The sequence below is a fragment of the Phycodurus eques genome, chromosome 2 (assembly GCF_024500275.1).
Source record: "Phycodurus eques isolate BA_2022a chromosome 2, UOR_Pequ_1.1, whole genome shotgun sequence".
NCBI lineage: Eukaryota > Metazoa > Chordata > Actinopteri > Syngnathiformes > Syngnathidae > Phycodurus > Phycodurus eques.
Genome location: NC_084526.1, coordinates 38,290,912 through 38,310,145, shown reverse-complemented (window position 1 = coordinate 38,310,145; position 19,234 = coordinate 38,290,912). Strand labels below are relative to the sequence as shown.

General features: G+C 38.5%; 1 protein-coding gene across 1 annotated transcript; it reads left to right on the top strand.

Annotated features, from left to right (window-relative positions):
* The first annotated feature begins 216 nt into the window (after positions 1-216).
* shcbp1 (SHC SH2-domain binding protein 1) lies at positions 217-17,836 on the top strand. Its single transcript, XM_061670585.1, has 13 exons — positions 217-409; positions 571-798; positions 4,357-4,472; positions 5,527-5,735; positions 8,069-8,164; positions 8,235-8,465; positions 8,554-8,731; positions 10,309-10,429; positions 10,695-10,826; positions 12,412-12,530; positions 13,563-13,664; positions 15,739-15,883; positions 16,011-17,836. Exons 1-13 carry the CDS (start codon positions 253-255, stop codon positions 16,322-16,324), a joined length of 2,148 nt encoding a protein of 715 aa, XP_061526569.1. The 5' UTR covers positions 217-252; the 3' UTR covers positions 16,325-17,836.
* Positions 17,837-19,234: the final 1,398 nt, after the last annotated feature.

The following is a 19,234-nucleotide window of genomic DNA, read 5'->3' as shown; positions in this document are numbered from 1 at the left end:
AATATGGCGGCGAGGTTTACGTGCGTTTCCCTGGCAAGGAGGAATCTATTTATAAAAAATATCTATGCGACCAACAGACCAAAAGAGGGTAAAAAAAGCCGTCTCGTCATGTGCACTCCAGTTCAGAAGGTGGCGGTAATGTAATACAAAACCACTTGCTGTTGAAGCCATGTGACTCGTTGACTGCAGACAGGGAAATTTTGAAAGTTGGTCCTTGTGGGCGTCGTTGATTCGTGTTGTGAAAAATCTCAAATGGCGCAAGAAATATCTGCTCGAATAATATCGGATGAAAGCAATGAGAACAACGCCATCGTAGATTTGAAATCTCTCGTCAAAGATGAAGTCGATGACGAAAGGAACAACGCTGCGAGTTCTGAAACGGAACAGAATGTGCTGGATGTAACGCAAGGTATGGTTTTTTTAAAAATATTTTTTTGTAATATATGCTAGTGGCGCTGTAGTCGGTTGGGCATTACTTTTTTGGGAGAGATTTACACGCACACACTACACCCCCCCTCGTACTCTAATCGTCTTTAGTTGACTCTTTCATTCTGTTTTTAAATTCTGCAGCTCTTTTCCAAAATGAAGATAAAGCAAATGATCATGCAGGAAGTGATAGTGATGATGACGACGACGACGACGACAGTGGCACAGACAACGTTAACGTTTACAAGGCAGGGACCCAATTTAAGAGATCTGAGCACAGTGGAGGAATTAATTCAAATTTACCAGACACATTTCAAACAGGACAACTGCTGTTTTATGAAAGGTTCAAAGCCTACCAGGACTACATACTAGGTAAGAATTAAAATGGGCTATTATTTAAGTTACAGGTTCTGTGTGGAATTATGTACAGTTGCAAGAAAATGTATGTGAACCTTCTGGAATTAGCAGGCTTTCTACATAAAATGGTCGTAAAATGTTATCTAATCTTCATCATCATCATTTTCAGTGTTTTCATTGGGCACACCATGTCAATATTTACACTGCATGGTGGGAAAATTGGATATAGAATAATGAGTAATTCTGCAAGAGTAAAAAGAGCTTCACATTGTTTTCCTTGCAATATATATATATGTGTGTGTGTGTGTGTGTGCGTAGTGTACTGAAAAAAAACAAGGTTATTATAGTAAAGTAAAACGAACGAGAATACTAAAACAAAAATTGCAAAAACATTTTCATAAACAAAATAAAATAAAAATGAGTATTTTTAAAAGAACGTTAACCAAAACAGCATTTTATGTTTGCAAAATTAACAAAAACAAACTTATTATAGCGAAAATGTCCTTCGTTTTCGTCTTTGTCAATCCATCCATCCATCCATTTTCTGAGCCGCTTCTCCTCACTAGGGTCGCGGGCGTGCTGGAGCCTATCCCAGCTGTCATTGGGCAGGAGGCGGGGTACACCCTGAACTGGTTGCCAGCCAATCGCAGGGCACATAGAAACAAACAACCATTCGCACTCACAGTCATGCCTACGGGCATGAGTGACCGGAGAAAACCCACGCAACCACGGGGAGAACATGCAAAATCCACACAGCCGAGGCCGGGGATTGAACCCGGGTCCTCAGAACTGTGAGGCTGACGCTCTAACCAGTCGGGCACCGTGCCGCCTCTTTGTCAATTTAAATTTAAAAGTATTAATTTCGGATAAATATATAGATACAGCAGTGATACGGAAGGAAGGTCTGTAGTTCACTTACTGTGTGTTGCCTAGAAGTGACGTCATTGGGCAGCGTCGTTGTATTGAGGGCTAGCCAGGCCAAGCGCATGTTTTGCCGTGAATCTAACTTTTTACGTCCAGAAAGGACCAGGATTGTCAACAGGAGGTCCAGTTAGTCACTCACACTTCCAGTTAGTCACTCCCACTCACTGGTGTTACGGCACCAACGGATGTTACTCTGGTTTTTGGAACAGCGCTATAAGACAATGCAGGAGTAGACGGCTTTGTTGTAATCAATTCTGATGCAAGCCATTATTCATTGTTCTGACTTATGAATTAATGGAAGTTGAAGGAAATGGAATTATCCAACTTGTGACTTTAACGGACAAAGGTACGCAGGCTGCGCACACATACTTATCAACATAGTGCAGTACTGATGCGCCCTCTAATCAAAAGTGTCTAGCGCTTAATCAAAATGAGTGAAACGCAGTGTGTTAATACCGTAACAGGCACAACTGTGAAAAGTAACGTAACGGAGAAAAGATCATGTTTGCAATTGAAAGACTTCAAAAGGAAAGAGGAGACAATTTCACACAGGCTGGCAAATTAAAGACAAAAATCAAAACTATCCTGCGACAAAGGAAAATGCCTGTGCCGTTCAACTCAATCTAAAAAGGTTCAAACAACTATGTCAAAAGGCCTCTGAGCTTTATAACATGTTACTGACTCGGTTTCCTCTCCCGGATGAGGAGCGGAGAAAACAACAAACATGGTTTCATTCCAAAAGGTCAAACAATGAAGTGTTTCGTGACTAAATAACAACATGGTTGAAAGAGAATGTAATTTCAAATGAAAATGATGTTGCTGGTCAAAATAATGATGTAAATGATCAAAACGATGAAAACAATGCCGATCAACATGAAAATGAAAACAGTAAGCAGGAGAACCCATTCTAGATCCAGCATATCTAGCGCTTCATCAGCTTGCTTAAAAGCAAAGGCTGAAAAAGCAGCTTTAATGGAGAAAGCTGCTGCTCTGCAAAGGAGACACAAACTTGAGGCATAAGAGAAAAAACTGAGGAAAATAGAGAGGTTGGTCATTGATGCCGAAATAGCTGCTGCTAGAGGCAGTGATGGTGGAGGAAAATGGAATGAAGTCATACGTGAGCAAAGGCTGGAAATTAACGCAAATGCAAATTAATTTGTGCCAAGAGGAGTAAAAAGGACTTTGGATCAAGACTCAACGGTGCCACCTGTCTGATCAATAAACGATGTCAAGTCAAGCAGTAATGTGGAAACACAGCAACAGGACCAAATCCAACATGGAACTTCAATCGGAATGGATAACACTATCAGGTCACTGTTGCAACCAACCACTGGAATGTCTTGTGCTACCACTCTAAAGCAGCAACCTCAAAACGTTTCCAGAACCATTAGGAGCTTTTCCACCAACCAGCCCAGGAAATTTGAATTCCTGGTTGCAAAAGGTTCCTGCCTCATGTGGTTTGTGTTTCCATCAAACGTATTAGTTGAGGGAAGCCTAAGCAAATGAGGCTGATGTTGCTCATTACTGACACCTACTGGATCAGAATCAGAATCCTCTTTATTTGCCAAGTATGTCCAAAAACACACAAGGAATTTGTCTCCGGTAGATAAACCGGAGACAAATTTCAAGCTTTCAATGTCTTATTTTATATCTTAATCTGGATTTCAAATATTTTGATACCTTTAAAACCTAACCCTTTATCCAGGTGAGGCAATTAGAACTGATTCTCATTTGCAATGCCATACTACCTCCTCTTGCTGAAATTATTTCGCTCCGCAGGGTGTCTGCACTCTCTTTGGGATAGGGTGAAAAGCCCAGTCATCCAGGAAGGGCTCAGAGTAGAGTCAGCGAAGATTTAGGGAACAGCTGTGACATAAATCTTAACTGGAAAGACCAAACCAACCTCATTCCAGAACAAGAATGTGACTTTAGCATGTCAGCTTTGCTGTGGCCAACACAATACACTTTGTAGCCAATTAAACAACACTTTGTCTGATGGCAGGTCAGCATTGCAAATGACAATCAGTTCTCGATTGCTTTACCCGGATAAATAAATAAATAAAGTTACGATTATCAGTTATCAATTTTATTGGGAAGTTAGGCTATACCTTGGATAAGTGATATTAAATTGCAGCAAATAGATGCCAATGGTTGAAATGATGTGATTTTATGCTTTCCAGTTTTTAAAATGTTGTTTAATTTTTGTTTCAATACTTGAGGAGCAGTTATTTCATTTTGAAGTTATGTACTGTTGTTGGTTGTTCTTCTGATTGTAAGTTTTTTTTCCACCCCCCCCCCCCCCCCCCCCCCAATTCTGTTGGCTCTGAAAATGCAAGAAAATAAATGACTATCAAACAATAATCCAATGTTTTACTCTTTATTCAGTACAACAAACAAACAAGTTAAACCTCACTGTCAGTCCCTAACTGAAGAAAAGGGACATGGATACAATGTCCAGAATTCTCTCTTATGAGAGTGATGTTTTTAAAGCTTGTTTTGTTGTGTTGTACTATTTAATTGTGACATATTGTTCCCTGTAAAGAATTTATTTCTCAAATGTGCTACCATACAATAACAAAAATATTATTATTGGGTTTTTTTGCCTTTCTGTGCATATTTATTCATTTATTCTTTCTTTTGAATGGTTAGGTGACTGCAAGCCTTCAGAGGTCAAGTCTTTTACTGCTGACTACTTAAAAAAAGTGGTGCAGTCATTCGGTTGGCAAGCTCTCTGGTCTGCTGAGTTGTTTGATGTTCTGGTGGAGGTGAGATATTACACATTTTTCTGTTATTATTTTCCAAGTGTAAATGAATGTTCTGTTAGAGCAATATTGAAATATTGCTCTAAAAATATGAATAGAAAACATGAACGATAACATGATATTGTATGTGTTAATGTTAAAGTATACAATTCAAGTGAAAATGCTTCATGGGGCAGTGAAATTCAAAATTCAAACGATGTTAATTGGGACCCTGGCTCCAGGGTTTAGCAATTACATTCACATTGTATTGCTGGTGTAATATGTTTACAAAGTATAATTGATGCATCTGCTTTGTGAAGCTAACAAAATGTTCTTATCGGGGACATATTATGGAAAATTTCCTTTTTAATGGATGGATGGATGTTTCGATACAAATACCGTATTTTCACGACCATAATGTGTGCACCGTATTAAAAGGCGCAGTCTCAGTTACGTGGTCTGTTTCTGTATTTAACACATATATAAGGCGCATTCTATTATTGGGTGTATTATTGGGTGCAGGCATGGTAAAACATACATTAGCTTAAAACATAGGGTAGCATGCATGCACGTTAAAACAATGTTTTTAAAAAGGCAGCGGGAGCAAAACTGAGTTCGATTGTAACGAAGAGTGAAAAATTTAAGGGGCTCTGAATACTTTCCGTACTAATTGTATGTGTTACATTATATTACGGTCTCTTTGTCTCCTTTTCCCCAAAAAAGATGACAGTTTATGAGATGAACAAGTCTGTCTGCCTTAAACAGCCCATTGCCTCACTTGCAATTTGGCAAGACAACAAGCCCTCCCTCATTGAAAATTTCCTTGGCAGTCATATCAACACATGCATTTAAATGCATAAATCTCAAGCCTAAACAACCAACAACTGAAAATGTAATCTACTTCATGGGTGGAAGCATTTGTCGTGTGGCCACCAAACAAATGGAAGATGACTGGTTTTAAATAAGTCCTCTCAAATCCCCCTTTTGCTTTGTATATTACCATTTTAGTGTGTGAATGATCTAATTGTGTCTCGTTATGGATTTATTCCAACTAACCAATAGATGGGCATTATTTCAGGTTTGTGATGTGGACTTCAGCGAGCTAAAGGCTACTGTGAAGCTTGTGCTTCCTCTGCAGTGTGAGGTCAGAGGATGTGAAATTAACAAAGAAGCCATTGCAGAGCTGTTGGAGGCAACCCAGCACAAAGTCCCTCTAATGGAGCTTCAGATTGTCTATGAAGAGTCAGGAGACTACGATCAGATTGCCTTGGGCATTGAGCATCTCAGGTGTGGCTTTACCCATCATTCTACTGTGTTGAACCATGTGTGAATCGCTATAACTGTGTTTTAAAGGAAGCAGCATTTACGTAAGTCAGTTTGCTAGCGTGCCCTCTATTTGCTTTGATAAGAACGGCAACTAACCATCAGTGCTGGTTAGTTGCCGTGTGAGATTGTGTATTTGCGCAGCAGATTAGTTTTGGCAATAGATGTGTGTGGACATTACAGTCAGCAAAAAAACATTTTCGTGCCTGTGTGTGTGTGTGTGTGTGTGTGTTTATTTTAAATGCAGCAACAGTGCTCTCAAACTCTGTCTAAAGTAGGTGGCGCTTTTTTCAGTGTGTGTGCAAGACAGAAATAAAATACAGAAAATAAATGGCTTAAAAGTCTTGCGCTCCTGTGGACCTTCCATTCCGTGCGGAGAAACAAGACAAACACAATGTCATCTGGAATTAGTTTGCCTACATGTTTGACAGCCAGAGTAAGCAATCTAATTTGTAATTAATGCAAATGAATTTTCACACAAATTAAGTGAATTGGATAATTTTTCCGTGACAGCTCTCATGGCACACTAGGGTGCCACGCCGGCAGAGTCGAGAATCACCGGTCTAATGAGTGATGTTTCCAGTTAAATTGAAAGAAAATATTCAGTTATGTGTTATAAAAAGGCACAGCTCTTGACAGTTTTTTTTTGTCAAATTTAGTAGTAGAAATGTAAATTTATCTTCATAGTCACGATTATATATTATGTTTTATGTGTGCATTTTAATGTTTTAAAATGTTTTAGCAGATTTCAAAACGCACACTTATGGAACTGCCCAGCATGACTGAAGTCTTGTTTTTCTTAGGTTTTATATTTAAAATTCAAAATCAAATTCAGGAGAATCCATAGTGTATTGAATAGGAAGGGGAATTGCTAAGATTTTTCCAATTACATATTTGACACTACTTAATGATTTGAATCTCTATCAATTCTCTTATCAATCCTCAAATTTTTGGTTTGGGGGAGAAAAATGTTCAGGGGACTTTGACTGGATTAAAAAAATAAATAATTAAATGAATAAATATTTTATATTAAGGGTTCTCACGATCATGAAAATGTTATAATCGAAGAACAACGATTGTGCCGTGGTGATTGAAGACTCAAAATTGTCCATAGTTGTGACTCAAAATTGTCCATAGTTGTGAAGTGCCCTGCAATTGCCTGGCGACCAGTTCACACTAATTACGTTTCCAAGTTTTAAGCAAGCGAAACACTGAACGACCCCTGTGCCAGGCCAAGCCAATTACTTGGCGTTTATAAAGCATGAAATAGTGTGTTACATCAATACGTATCTGTAGTCATCATGTGTAATGTGCCTGCGGATGAAAAAGCAAAGCCTGTGACCAAAATGTACGCAAACACTACGTACCTTGCTGGGTACGTCAAATGAATGCAGTCCGTGAGCCTCTTTTAAAACATATGCACTCTTACTTTTATTCTCACCCATGTCCGCTCTCATTTGCAACTCGCTTCTCCCTCAGCTATTAATCTATCTTTTTATCATTTAAGAAATGTGATAAATATATAAACAGCATCAAATGTCTATACAGGCTCACTATCCAGTCGCTCAATGCGTGGGGTGCGTCAGCAACTCTTATTTTTATGCGATGGGCCGGTCCAATCAGGTTCGACTGCATTGTACATTTTTAATAAGTCATGTATAGTTAAATTGGTGTCGTTTTTAGTCGTTAAATTACTACTGCTTTTGTTGCCAATCTGGCGCCCTTAGAATGGTTAGTGTTATAGCCTATTAATACCATTTGCAGGCCTTTCATCCTATGAATGTTAGATGGTCCGTCCACACGTTGCGTGTACCGCGTAACGTGTGCGATTACGTCAGTATCCCCTTCCAGACTCAATAAGGGAACCTTTGGAAATTTGGCGAACGATTCCAAGGAATCATTAACTTTGGAACTGGGTCGAGACAGAAACCGGTTCTCGACTCCTATCCCTAGTGTTGAATTTACTTGATTTTGACCTGCATTCATCAAACTTGGTGCAGTGGAATAAAACCAATAGATAGATAGATGCTTGGAACACTGATTCACATTGCAAGTGTACAACAGCACATACATGAACATCAGACAGTAACAGTATACTGTAGATACGATTTTGTCGCATAATACATTGCAAGAGCAGTATTTTTTTTTCCCATTCTTACTCTTTACCGCACTAATCCATAACCTTGTTTTGACATAGTGTGAGGCACAACAGTGGCACGTAGTATTTGTGTCCATACACTGCTGTATAAAAGGATTTATACTTAATTATTTTTACACATGCGCCACTGTATTTTCAGATTCTTCTACAAGCATGTCTGGAGACTGTGGGATGAAGAAGATGAAGATGATGACTTTGACTACTTTGTCCGTTGTGTAGAGCCTCGGCTCAGACTGTAAGTGCATTGTGTCATGTTCATGATGTCAGATATTTATAAATCCTATTAAACGTGTCTTCTCCCTCAGACACTATGACATCTTAGAGGAACGAGTCCCAGCAGGTCTTGTGTCAGAATACAAGATCGTATTGGAAAAATGTACAGAGTGCTTCCAGCAGTTTTCACTGCTACGTAGCAGCATCAGCAGTGACTCTGACTCAGAGCTGGATAATATATCCATGGTGGAGGGCCTGAAGCTCTACGAACAGCTGGAAACATTCAAGCGGAAGTTGTACTTCATTGAGAACCCATTGTTGAGGCCAGTGATATTTTACGTCTCTACAGTATATGTTGATCAGTTAGCCTCCCTATCCTCTTTTAATCCAGAACCTTTTTTTAAACTCCAGGTATGTGCTGGGCTACAAAGGTAATGCCCGACATCAGTTCATCCAGAGTCGTGGGCTGAGAGAATCATGCATCAAGGTGGCCCATGTGGTCTCATCCTCCTGCACCGCAAATCAGCTCCATTCCCTTCTGAATGACAGGCTTCTACAGCAGTTTTCTTCTGAGGACACTGAAGTCCAGGTACCCACTTCGCAGTGTCGCAATATTATTTTGTTTGTTGCGAGCGTTTACTATCCTTTACAAACTAATTTACCTGGCCAAATTAAGCCGATGCATGATGATCACATCCTGGCTGTTTTTGCTGTTTATCGTACAAAACGTACAAGTAATAATTCATATTATTACTACTACAGTACAATATTATAAAGTGCTATTTAAAAAAAAATAATATATGTAAATCACATTACAATGTTTTTTCGTCTATGGGTGGAGATTGTATCAGAAAAATGATGAAAAAAATGTTCAATGGAAAAACAGCATTTGCGATACAAGTGTTTTGGGTTACGAACGTGGTCACGGAACTGATGAAATTTGTATTTTAAGGCACCACTCTCAAAATATATAAGATCAATACTAAGATAAGATGCATTGCAATTCACTGCCCACCTACTTAGCAACAATTTGAAGCAGTGCTTTGCTCTCTGCAAGCAGACTCATAATTAGTACCTGCAATTAACAAATCAAACCACACAGGTGAGCAAAATAGACACGTCATGTGATTAATGTGATCACTTCTACCGTTTACAAATGACAACCGTCACCTTGAACCACAGATATGAAGAGAAGTCTTGGTACGCCACCACGATGTAGCAGCCCATCTAATCGATGTACCAACATGGCGGCCATGTTGGGGAGGTCGACGTTCCCATCAAAGGCAATTCACAGACATTGAAATGTAGTCGTAACTTGCTCATTTCTCAACCAATTTTTCACAAGTTTTTTTTTAAAATATCAATGCCAAAGTGTATGCTATCAATACAAAACATTTGAGAGGGAAAAAAAGCCCCCAAAATATTTTTACCTTTGAAAGGTTACTCCCAGTTCCCTTGTACGGCATTGTGCACAACCGTATGCAGCACAATATGCCGACATCCTTGTTCTTTTGGTTTTCTTGCCATCCACACATGGAATGCGCTGAGGACTTTGCCCATACTAGCGTCGCCGTAGGCGCGCAACTCAAAAGGGGCGTTACATATCTAGCTACAGTATGTTTATATTTATGCCTTGAACGATATGAATACGACTAAAAATAATGCTATGTTGCAGGAAAGTTGTCATATTGCCAGTGTTATGCAGCGATAACACCTAAACTTGCTGAAATGAGTGCAGCGCGGGTGCGGGCTCTTTTACTTAAATCTACTATAAATGTATACATTCTAAACATAAATACTGGGGCCCGACCAATATGTATTTTTTTAGGCTGATTCCAATATTTGGCAGAATAAAATTCCGATAACAGATTAATCGGATGATTAATTGAAGCAATATATAATGAAGACTGTAACTTCTTTTTTGGTCCCTTAACGCTTACAACACTAAAGATATGAATTACAGGCAGAACATTTCACTGTTTTACAGTATTTTGTCCTTTAGTGTTTAACTTTCAGCCGATTAATCATCGTAAATTTTAGGATACATTATTTTGAACTCTTCTTTCAGGACCTCATTTACAGAATGTTGAAATACAGACCATACCTAGGCAGAGATTTCCACTTTACCGAGTGCATTTGTAGTCATGTGTGTGTTTGTGTATGTAGTTCCATAGAGACCCAGTTTCTGCGGTGGATTCCTGCTATCAGGGTGACATGGTATTTGTTCTCCCGGGAGTGTACAGTGTTACCAACTCCATCCTACTTCCAGACTCTATCACAATAGAGGGTATTCACTCTGCTGTATTTGGATTAGGGTAATAAATGTACAGTGTATCTGGAAATGATTTACAGCACTTTACAGCCTTATTCTGCGGGAACAAAATCCTTTGAATTCTACACACAACCCATCATGACAATGCGAAACATTTTACTGAGAAACATAAAATGTGGAAGAAGTGAAGTGCTGTTATTTACTACTTTCCGGATTCACTGTATCTTATAGAAGGCGTACGCTTTCCATGTTGTTTTCACCTAATTTTTATCCCTGCCAGGGTTTGGACTCCCTGATGAGGTGGTGATTGAGAAGAAAAACAAGGGAGACTCATTTATTGAGTCTACAGGAGCGGATGTCAGAATGTCCAACATTAAGTTTATTCAACACGAGGACATTGAGGGTATTTTATGTGAGTATTCAGTAAAAAAAAAAAGCCCCCACAATTCAATGAAATGTGATAACTCCAGAGTATTATTATTGGGGTGCTTAAATGTGCACCCGTTTGAGGGATGTTGCTTTGGTAGAATTAATTAACTAAACATGAGCTAAATACTTATCCATTCATCTGGTAACAATTAAAGCCCAATTATCATCAGAACTTGGGATGTGCAGACCTCCCTGCCACTGTATTCCTCAGCCAACTGTGAGTGTCTCCTGAGAATGCTCCAAACCCATCAGGGAGGCGTTTAATTGTGAGATTCTAAGAAATCGGTCTTCTCAGAGGCCTTCTTTTAATTAATAACTAGATTGGAACACCCAAATTCCCAGTTCATGTGAAGAGTAGTTTAATTTGGGACATTTATTTGCATGTGCTTTTAACATAGCAGGCAAGAGAAGAAACACACAGTAGCATAAATGCACCCTAAAACATATGCTAGCATGCATGCTAGCGTATGTTTTTAAAAAGGCAGCGGGAGCAAAAGTGAGTTCGGTTTTACTTTATTGAAGTATTTAACAATGTACTCACGTTATTTTTTGATCAATCCTCATCCACAAATCCATCAAAGTCCTCATCTTCTGTATCCGAAATGAACACCTGGGCAAGTCCTCCATCAAACATGCCGGGTTCCCTCTCGTCATTGTCGGAGTCAGTCTCGTTGCCGGGCGGCTGTTCAGCAATGATGCCGGCTTTCGCGAAAGCTCGGACAACAGTCAAAGCAGATACCTTAGCCCAGGCATCCACAATCCATTCACATATTTTCAGGGGTCCTTAGCCAAACCGATGTTGTTTTGCACAATGCACATACTGCCATTATATGCCTACTGGGGGCGTGTCTTTAGCGTCCTCCTTCACACGCACCCTTCCCTCTTTAACGTCCGCATGCTCTCCTCAGTCACGTCCGTCCGCCTTTCCTGTATATAAGCAGTGTGTCGGCAGGAAATGCTCCCAGTCAGTCAAGCGGAGCCCTCATCAAAGTCACAAATTAAAATATTTTGGAACTAGGTGTACACATAAGGCGCCCCGTCTAATTTGTCAGTAAGACTTTTAAGCGCGCCTTATGGTCGTGGGAATTCGGTACCTTGAAATTATTAGTCAATCACAGGTTGCATTGCAATTTAGAAAATCCCCAAAATAGCAATGGTAACAATAAATACTTGATCAATACTTTAATCGATCAACACTTTTGCACTTATACCTAAAGAAGCACACCACAGTATTTCACAAAACAGGTAAATAAAAGAGAGCAAATCCCTCCCACCTGCCAGCAGTCTCTGACCTCCGCCCCCTATTCCTTGTGCCAACCCACATCCCCCGTGCCATGTCTAAAAGCAGTTATTGTTTAAAAATATTAGGAAGTGATGGCTGAGAACGTCTTTTCTTTATTCCCTTCGTTCCGAGGTAAATCGGAACACATGGCCTCAGGAGAGACTTCAATACCTACCTTACTTTTCTGATTCTTATTTTTTTGTCTTATCATTCCTATTATTATTGTTCGTCTTATTATTCCTATTATTATGTTTATTTATGTTTTTACTATCTGTTTGGTGACCAGGTGTGAGAGAGGGAAATATGTCCATTGAGAATTGTGTGCTTCAGTGTGAGACCACCGGAGTTGTTGTCCAAGCATCTGCCCACCTCACTATGAATATGTGTGATATATATGGATCCAAGGTAATTGGTTTAGTGCAAGGATCAATAGTATATTTTGTATTTGTGTTTTGTATGTCACTTGTAGAAGCTCAAACGTCCCACTGCTTTACCAATAATTCAGACTTTCACTGGAAATTACTGTCAAATCCATAAACCTACTCATTATAACGGTAATTTTTATATAATTTGATCGATAACGGTAAATACATGGCCCACTGAACTTCCTTTTGAAAATCAATGAATTTTACCGATATGAGTGTGCGCATTATTTAGAGTTGTTATCTGTCAAAAGCTCAGAATTGTTTAAGAAAAAAAGGAGTCTCAAGTAATTTTCTTCAAACTTTTAACACCAAAATGTCTTTAGCGTTAGGTGTCGGAAATGAAGTTTCATGATTTACAATGTTTTCGGATTTCCATGAAAACTAACACAAATTCATCTTAATGTCTTTAGTTATTTTTTGATTCTTTTACAAACAGTCCTTTGTTACTCAAGTTGCCTTTAGGGTTAATTCCACTGGAGAGAGCCTTATGTTGTTGCAGTACACTAGAGGGATCTGTGAGCTGAAGTGCCAGGATGAGGCAGCCATTTTGCATTCACACAATAGCACACAGCAAAATAAATGGTGAATGGAAGATATGAATGAATTGTATGTTTGTCTTTACCATTATGCAAGAAGTGTATTTCAGTGGGCCACCATCATTAGCTCTGTCAGTAAAGATTGTTTGTCATGAATGCCTAACATTTTAGATCTATAATAATCTTTTGAAAATAGGACTTCAAACGTGGCTGTTTCACTATAGGATACATTTAACCATATTAAACCAAGCATAATTCGTTTGTTCATTTTCTTTTTTTTTTTTTTTTTTTTATATATACATCTTTACAGTTATTGATCAAATTATATGCAATGGTCCATAAATGGCATCTGATCAAATATTTCCCAGCCTATCATAATTATTTTGAAATATTTAGTTTTGAAGTAAAGTAGTAAATTTATGTGAAAGTTGATGTCATGTTCTAATAACACGTGACATGGTGTGTGATCTATGCAGGGGGCTGGTGTTGAGATTTATCCTGGCAGTGCGTGCACTCTGGTTGGCAATGGCATCCACCACTGTAAGGATGGGATTCTCATCAAGATGAAGCAACCAACGGTGGGTGGACAAGTCCTTTGAATTGTCGCCACACATGGTGTCAGAGTAGCACAGTGGGCTCAGACACCATCCAAACAGATATTGTAAATATTGTATTTTCTTAAGTGGTGAACCCTACTGACAGTCTTTGTAACCTCATCCTGCAAGTTTAGATCTCCTCCCTATTAGGGTAATGGTCAGTGCTTGAACTCTACGCTAAATTAAAATGAAATTTGTTACATTTTATTCTTACATTTATTCTTACACTACATACGGTTCATACCATGCAAACAAACATACAGCGGCTGAAATAAGTATTTAACACGTCAACATTTTTCTCACTAAATATACTTCCAAAGGTGCTATTAATGTGAAAATTTCACCAGATAGTTGGAACAACCCAAGTAAGCCAAAGAAAAGAAAGAAAGTAGAAGAAATAAGATCAGAAATTAAGTTGTGTGTAAAAATTTGAAATGACACAAGGTAAAAGTATTGAACACATAAAGGGAGCTGCATAAAGGCATGGAAAACTAAGACATCTACAATCTATCAATAATCAAACAGCAATCCACTTGTCAGTACAAATTAATATCAGCTGGTTCCGTCCTTATTGATGCCCGACAAAAAGGTCTCATTGCCAAGGTCTGAGTCAAGACATCTCATGATGGGTAAGAGCAGAGCGCTGTCTCAAGACTATTGCAAACTAATTGTTGCAAAACATAACGATGGCATTGGTTGCAGGCGCAGATCTAAGCTTCTGAACGTTCCAGTGAGCATGGTTTGGGGCATAATACTTAAGTGGAAAGCCAATAATACCACCATACATTTGCCTCGATCAGGTGCTCCTCGCATGGTTTGTGACAGAGGAGTGCAAAGAATAAACAGAAGAGTTGTCCAAGAGCCAAGGACCACCTGTGGAGAGCTTCAAAAAGACCTGGAATTAGCAAGTACTGTTGTCACAAGGAAAACAGTGAGCAATGCACTCCGCCGCCATGGCCTGTATGCACGCTCACCACGCAAAACCCCATTGCTGAAAAAAAAAAAAAAGCATGTCAAAGCTCGTTTAAAGTTTGCTGAACAACATTTGGACAAGCCAATTAAATACTGGGAGAATATAGTCTGGTTGACGAAAGCAAAATTGAACTGTTTGGATGGCATAATGCACACCACGTTTGGAGGAGAAATGCCACTGCACATCACCCTAAAAACAACATACCAACAGTCAAGTTCGGAGGTGGGAACATGATGTGGGGCTGCTTTTCAGCGAACGGTACTGGTAAACTTCACATTATTGAAGGAAGGATGAATGGGCAAATGTACCGAGACATTCTTGACAAAAATCTGCTGCCATCTGCGAGGATGGTGAAAATTAAACGAGGGTGGACATCTCAGAACGATAATGATCCAAAGCATACTGCCAAGAAAACTCTCAATTGGTTTCAAAGAAAAAAAAAATAAAGATGCAAGAATGGCCCAGGCAATCACCTGAAATGAATCCAATCGAAAATCTATGGAAAGAACCGAAACTCAAGGTCACTAAAAGAAGCCCATGGAACCTTCAAGATTTGAAGACTGCTTGTGTGGAGGAATGGACCAAAATCACACCAGAGCAATGCATGCGACTAGTTTCTCCATACAGGAGGCGTCTTGAAGCTGTCATTCCAAACACAGACTTTTGTACAAAGTATTAAATAAATACCAGTTGGCGTGCTCAATACCTTTTCCCTGTCACATTTCACATTATACACGTAACTTAATTTCTGATCTTATTTGTTCTACTTTCATTGTATGTATGGATCCCTTGGGTTGTTCCCAACATCTGCTGAAATGTTCATGTCAATTGCACCTTTGGACATATAATTAATGAGAAAATGGTGACGTGTTAAATACTTACTTCTGCCGCTGTACATACAAATTGCATACATATTCAAATAAAACAGGATGGTATGGCGGTTTTGGGTGCCTTGAGTAAAGATTTATTTGTGGTGTGAGCTACTTATTTAAACTTAAACTTGTTTTTGCAATACATGTTGCCCAAATATGTTTTAGGACTACTGTAGTGCTTATTTAATATAGTATCTTTTCATAATTATAGGACTTCGTTGGTGAGGTGGAGGTGATCCCTTCAATCACTATGGATAACAATGTGATTCATAATAATGAAGGCTATGGGGTGGTTCTTGTGAAACCCACCCACAGTAAAGACAGGAACATTTATATTGAGAAATGTGCTGACAAAGGTAAAGTGTTCTCAGCACTTCTTTTTGTCATCTTTTTACGAAACATGTCTACACTGTTTACTTTAAACTTCTGTGCTGACAGGGCAACTTAATATATTTTTAATTAGGCTTCATTTTCCTCTTCTAGATGAGCGTGTAGATGTCGAACAAATGTTTGAAGACGGACTGCGGAAGAATGTTGTGGGACACCCAATCGCCTCACCAAGCCAGATTACAGGCAACCCAGAAGACGCTCCACCAAAGTTGACAGAGAATACACATCAGGACAGTAATGTGAACTCAGCAAGGAATTGGCAATTTTGTTGTCAGCCAAGCATAAACAGGCATACATCCTGTACCCTAGCTATGCAAGACATGATTGCACACAAGATATTCATCTCCATCGAGGGAAACCAGTTCAGACGCAATGGCATGGGTGACTTTGGCACTTTTTTATACTAAGAAATACAGATTGTTGACAAATAACATGCTCTGATCTACAAATGTATTTAATACTTTAATGCACTGTGGACTTTTATTTTAATTTATGGCAATTGATTTGCAGTCTAGGGTGTACACTGCCTCTCACCCTAAGTCAGATGCCTTAACGGTTGTAGAAATCGGACCTCTCCCAAGGTAATAATGTAACTCATTCAGGCCCATGTTACACTTCATCAAAAAGTTTACATCAATATATTTGTTTTCTTTTGACTGTTGACCAAAGTATTGGAGTAAAATACAGTTGCATCCAGAAGTATAAGAAAACAAATATTTTGATGAGCCCAATTGTTTTTGGACAATTGACATAATTCTAAATGGAACCATTTTTATGACTTGAAACCCCTTTGTAGTCAATGACTGCTTATGGACTTCATTGTTCCTTCAAACGTTCACTGCAGCCAGTTTAGTTGCTGCATGTTTGTAGGTTTTGCCTCCAGTAATTGAAAATTCTTACAAAGGATTTTCATCCAAGTATTTAAAAAAAGAAAAACGATAGTATTGTTTAGTTCTGACAGTTGTCCACATACCATACAAGCCACAGCTTAAAATTGGTGTATTCCTGAACATTAACTACCATATTCTTTAATCACATCTTGATTGTGTTATTTCAAATCCACTGTGTTAATATACTGTATAATGGGATAATAAGAAAACCCCTGTAATTGTCCAAATACTACTGGACCTAAATATGTATTTTCAAAGTGGTGAAACTGTATTACCCATTGTGTTATTTGGTCGTCTATGACTCGAAGTTGGCAAATCAACAGATGACTGAGGTGGAATAAGCATACCAAACAATGGCAACAATAATAATAATTAAAAAAAAAAAAAACTCACTGGTAATAAATATCCAGTAATCTGTCAACTAATTTGACATGTAAAATACATTCATCTCTAATGTAGTGTTTCATAACACAGTGCTACACATACTACAGAGGTCAGAGAAATTAATCCTTTTGAAGTGTAACATATATAGGGAGAGAGAAAGTTCCAGAGGATTTTAGAAATCTGACCTCTCCCAATGTAATGTAACTTATTCAGGCCCATGTTACACTCAGTCAAAACGTTTACATCTGATATCTATATATATATATATATTAATTCATTCATTCCCTCCCCTGTGGTCTGAACACTAAAATGCCCATCTTTTAAATGATGACTTAAATGAAAACTCTTTTAAAAGTTTTGATGAAGAGATTTCTATATTCTTGTACAGTATTTTTGTTGGTTTTAGTTTGGTGCACTGACCCTGTCAAGATGATCACAAACGGTAAAAGGTATTTTTATTTCAAATGGTGACATTATTTTTAGTACATTTGGGGTTGTAGTTTGTGTTTAAGTCTAAGTTGTGTGTTCTATTCATATACTGTAACGCGCAAAATTAGAACGTGTGTCACTTGACTCTAGTCGATGTTATATAAATTAAATTTTGAGTTGGACAATACTTTGTCAAGATTTTTTTGTTTTGTTTTTATGAACCTTGTAAAATCAACCTAAAATGTATAATTTCATATTGGTTCAGAAATAAAAATATTTGTATTCATTTGTTAATAGTATTACCAGTAGTCCACAATTAGAAGAAAAAATAAGTTTATTTTAATTATTCAGTGTAAATATAAGTTTAGCTGCCACCTTTGAGGCATACCTTTTCAGCACTTGACAGTCACTTCCCCCCACTAGAACGGTCCTAAATTTGTAATAATCAGCAATCTGTGAAAAATATTCTTAGGATTTAGTCCATGCGACAACTATACTGTAGTATCTAGTTGCATCATAATTGCCAAATGATGTCTCTCCAGTACACAAACACCCCAAAGGTTGTTTCATTCAGACATGATATCCATCCATTTTTTCCTACTGCTTATGAAGCCCATCCAAGCAGACTCTGGCTGAGAGGCAGGGTATACCTTGAACAAGTTGCCAGCCAATCGCAGGGCACATATAAACGAAGAACCAGATATACAATTCACACCTACGGGCAATTCAGACTCTTCAATTAACCTACCATGCATGTTTTTGGGATGTGGAAGGAAACTGGAGTACCCAGAGAAAACCCACGCAGGCATGGGGAGAACATGCAAACTCCAGACAGGCGAGGCAGATGTGCTAATCAGTCGTGCCGCCGAGACATTATATGAAGTTTGTAACTTAGTTTATTTTATTATTTTTTTTTTTTAAACAAAACACTAAAAAAAAAAATCACTGTTTTTTGTAAAGCATCCTAGCCCAATTCTATCAGGGGACCTGTCATAGGACTTTGACTAGGCCATTCCAAAACTTTAAAAGTCATTCAGAAGTTGACTTACTATTGTGTTTAGCATCGTTTTTGTGCTGCAGAAAAAAACTGCTTCATCTTGAGGTTAGTACTGTTGCTTCTCTTCCAAGGAGTTGGTATCCTTTAAAAATAACTGCAAGAGCATAGCGCACAATGCTCAATGAGGTTAAAAAAAAAAAAAAAAGGGAATCCTTGTTTCAGCTGAAGTCTTAAAGAAATCACTGGCACATGCCAAAATCTCTCTTGACCAATCCACCATACGTAAAATAATAAATCATGGGGCTCATGGGAGAACACCGAGGAGGAAGCGGTTGTGGTCTAAAGAAAAACATACATTTTGGAAGTTTGAAGAGCACTTGGATGTTCCACAGCACTACTGGCAGAATATTCTGTGGACAGATGAAACCAAAGTTTAATTGTTTGGGAGGAACACAACGCCATGTGTGGAAGAAAAATGGCACAGCATACCAACATCGTTACCTAATCCCCAACTGCGAAGTATGGTGGCGGAAGTGCCATGTTATGGGCGTGCGTTTTTACCTTAGTGAATCCATAATTTCATTGCTGTGATCAATGAAATTATGGATTCACAATCT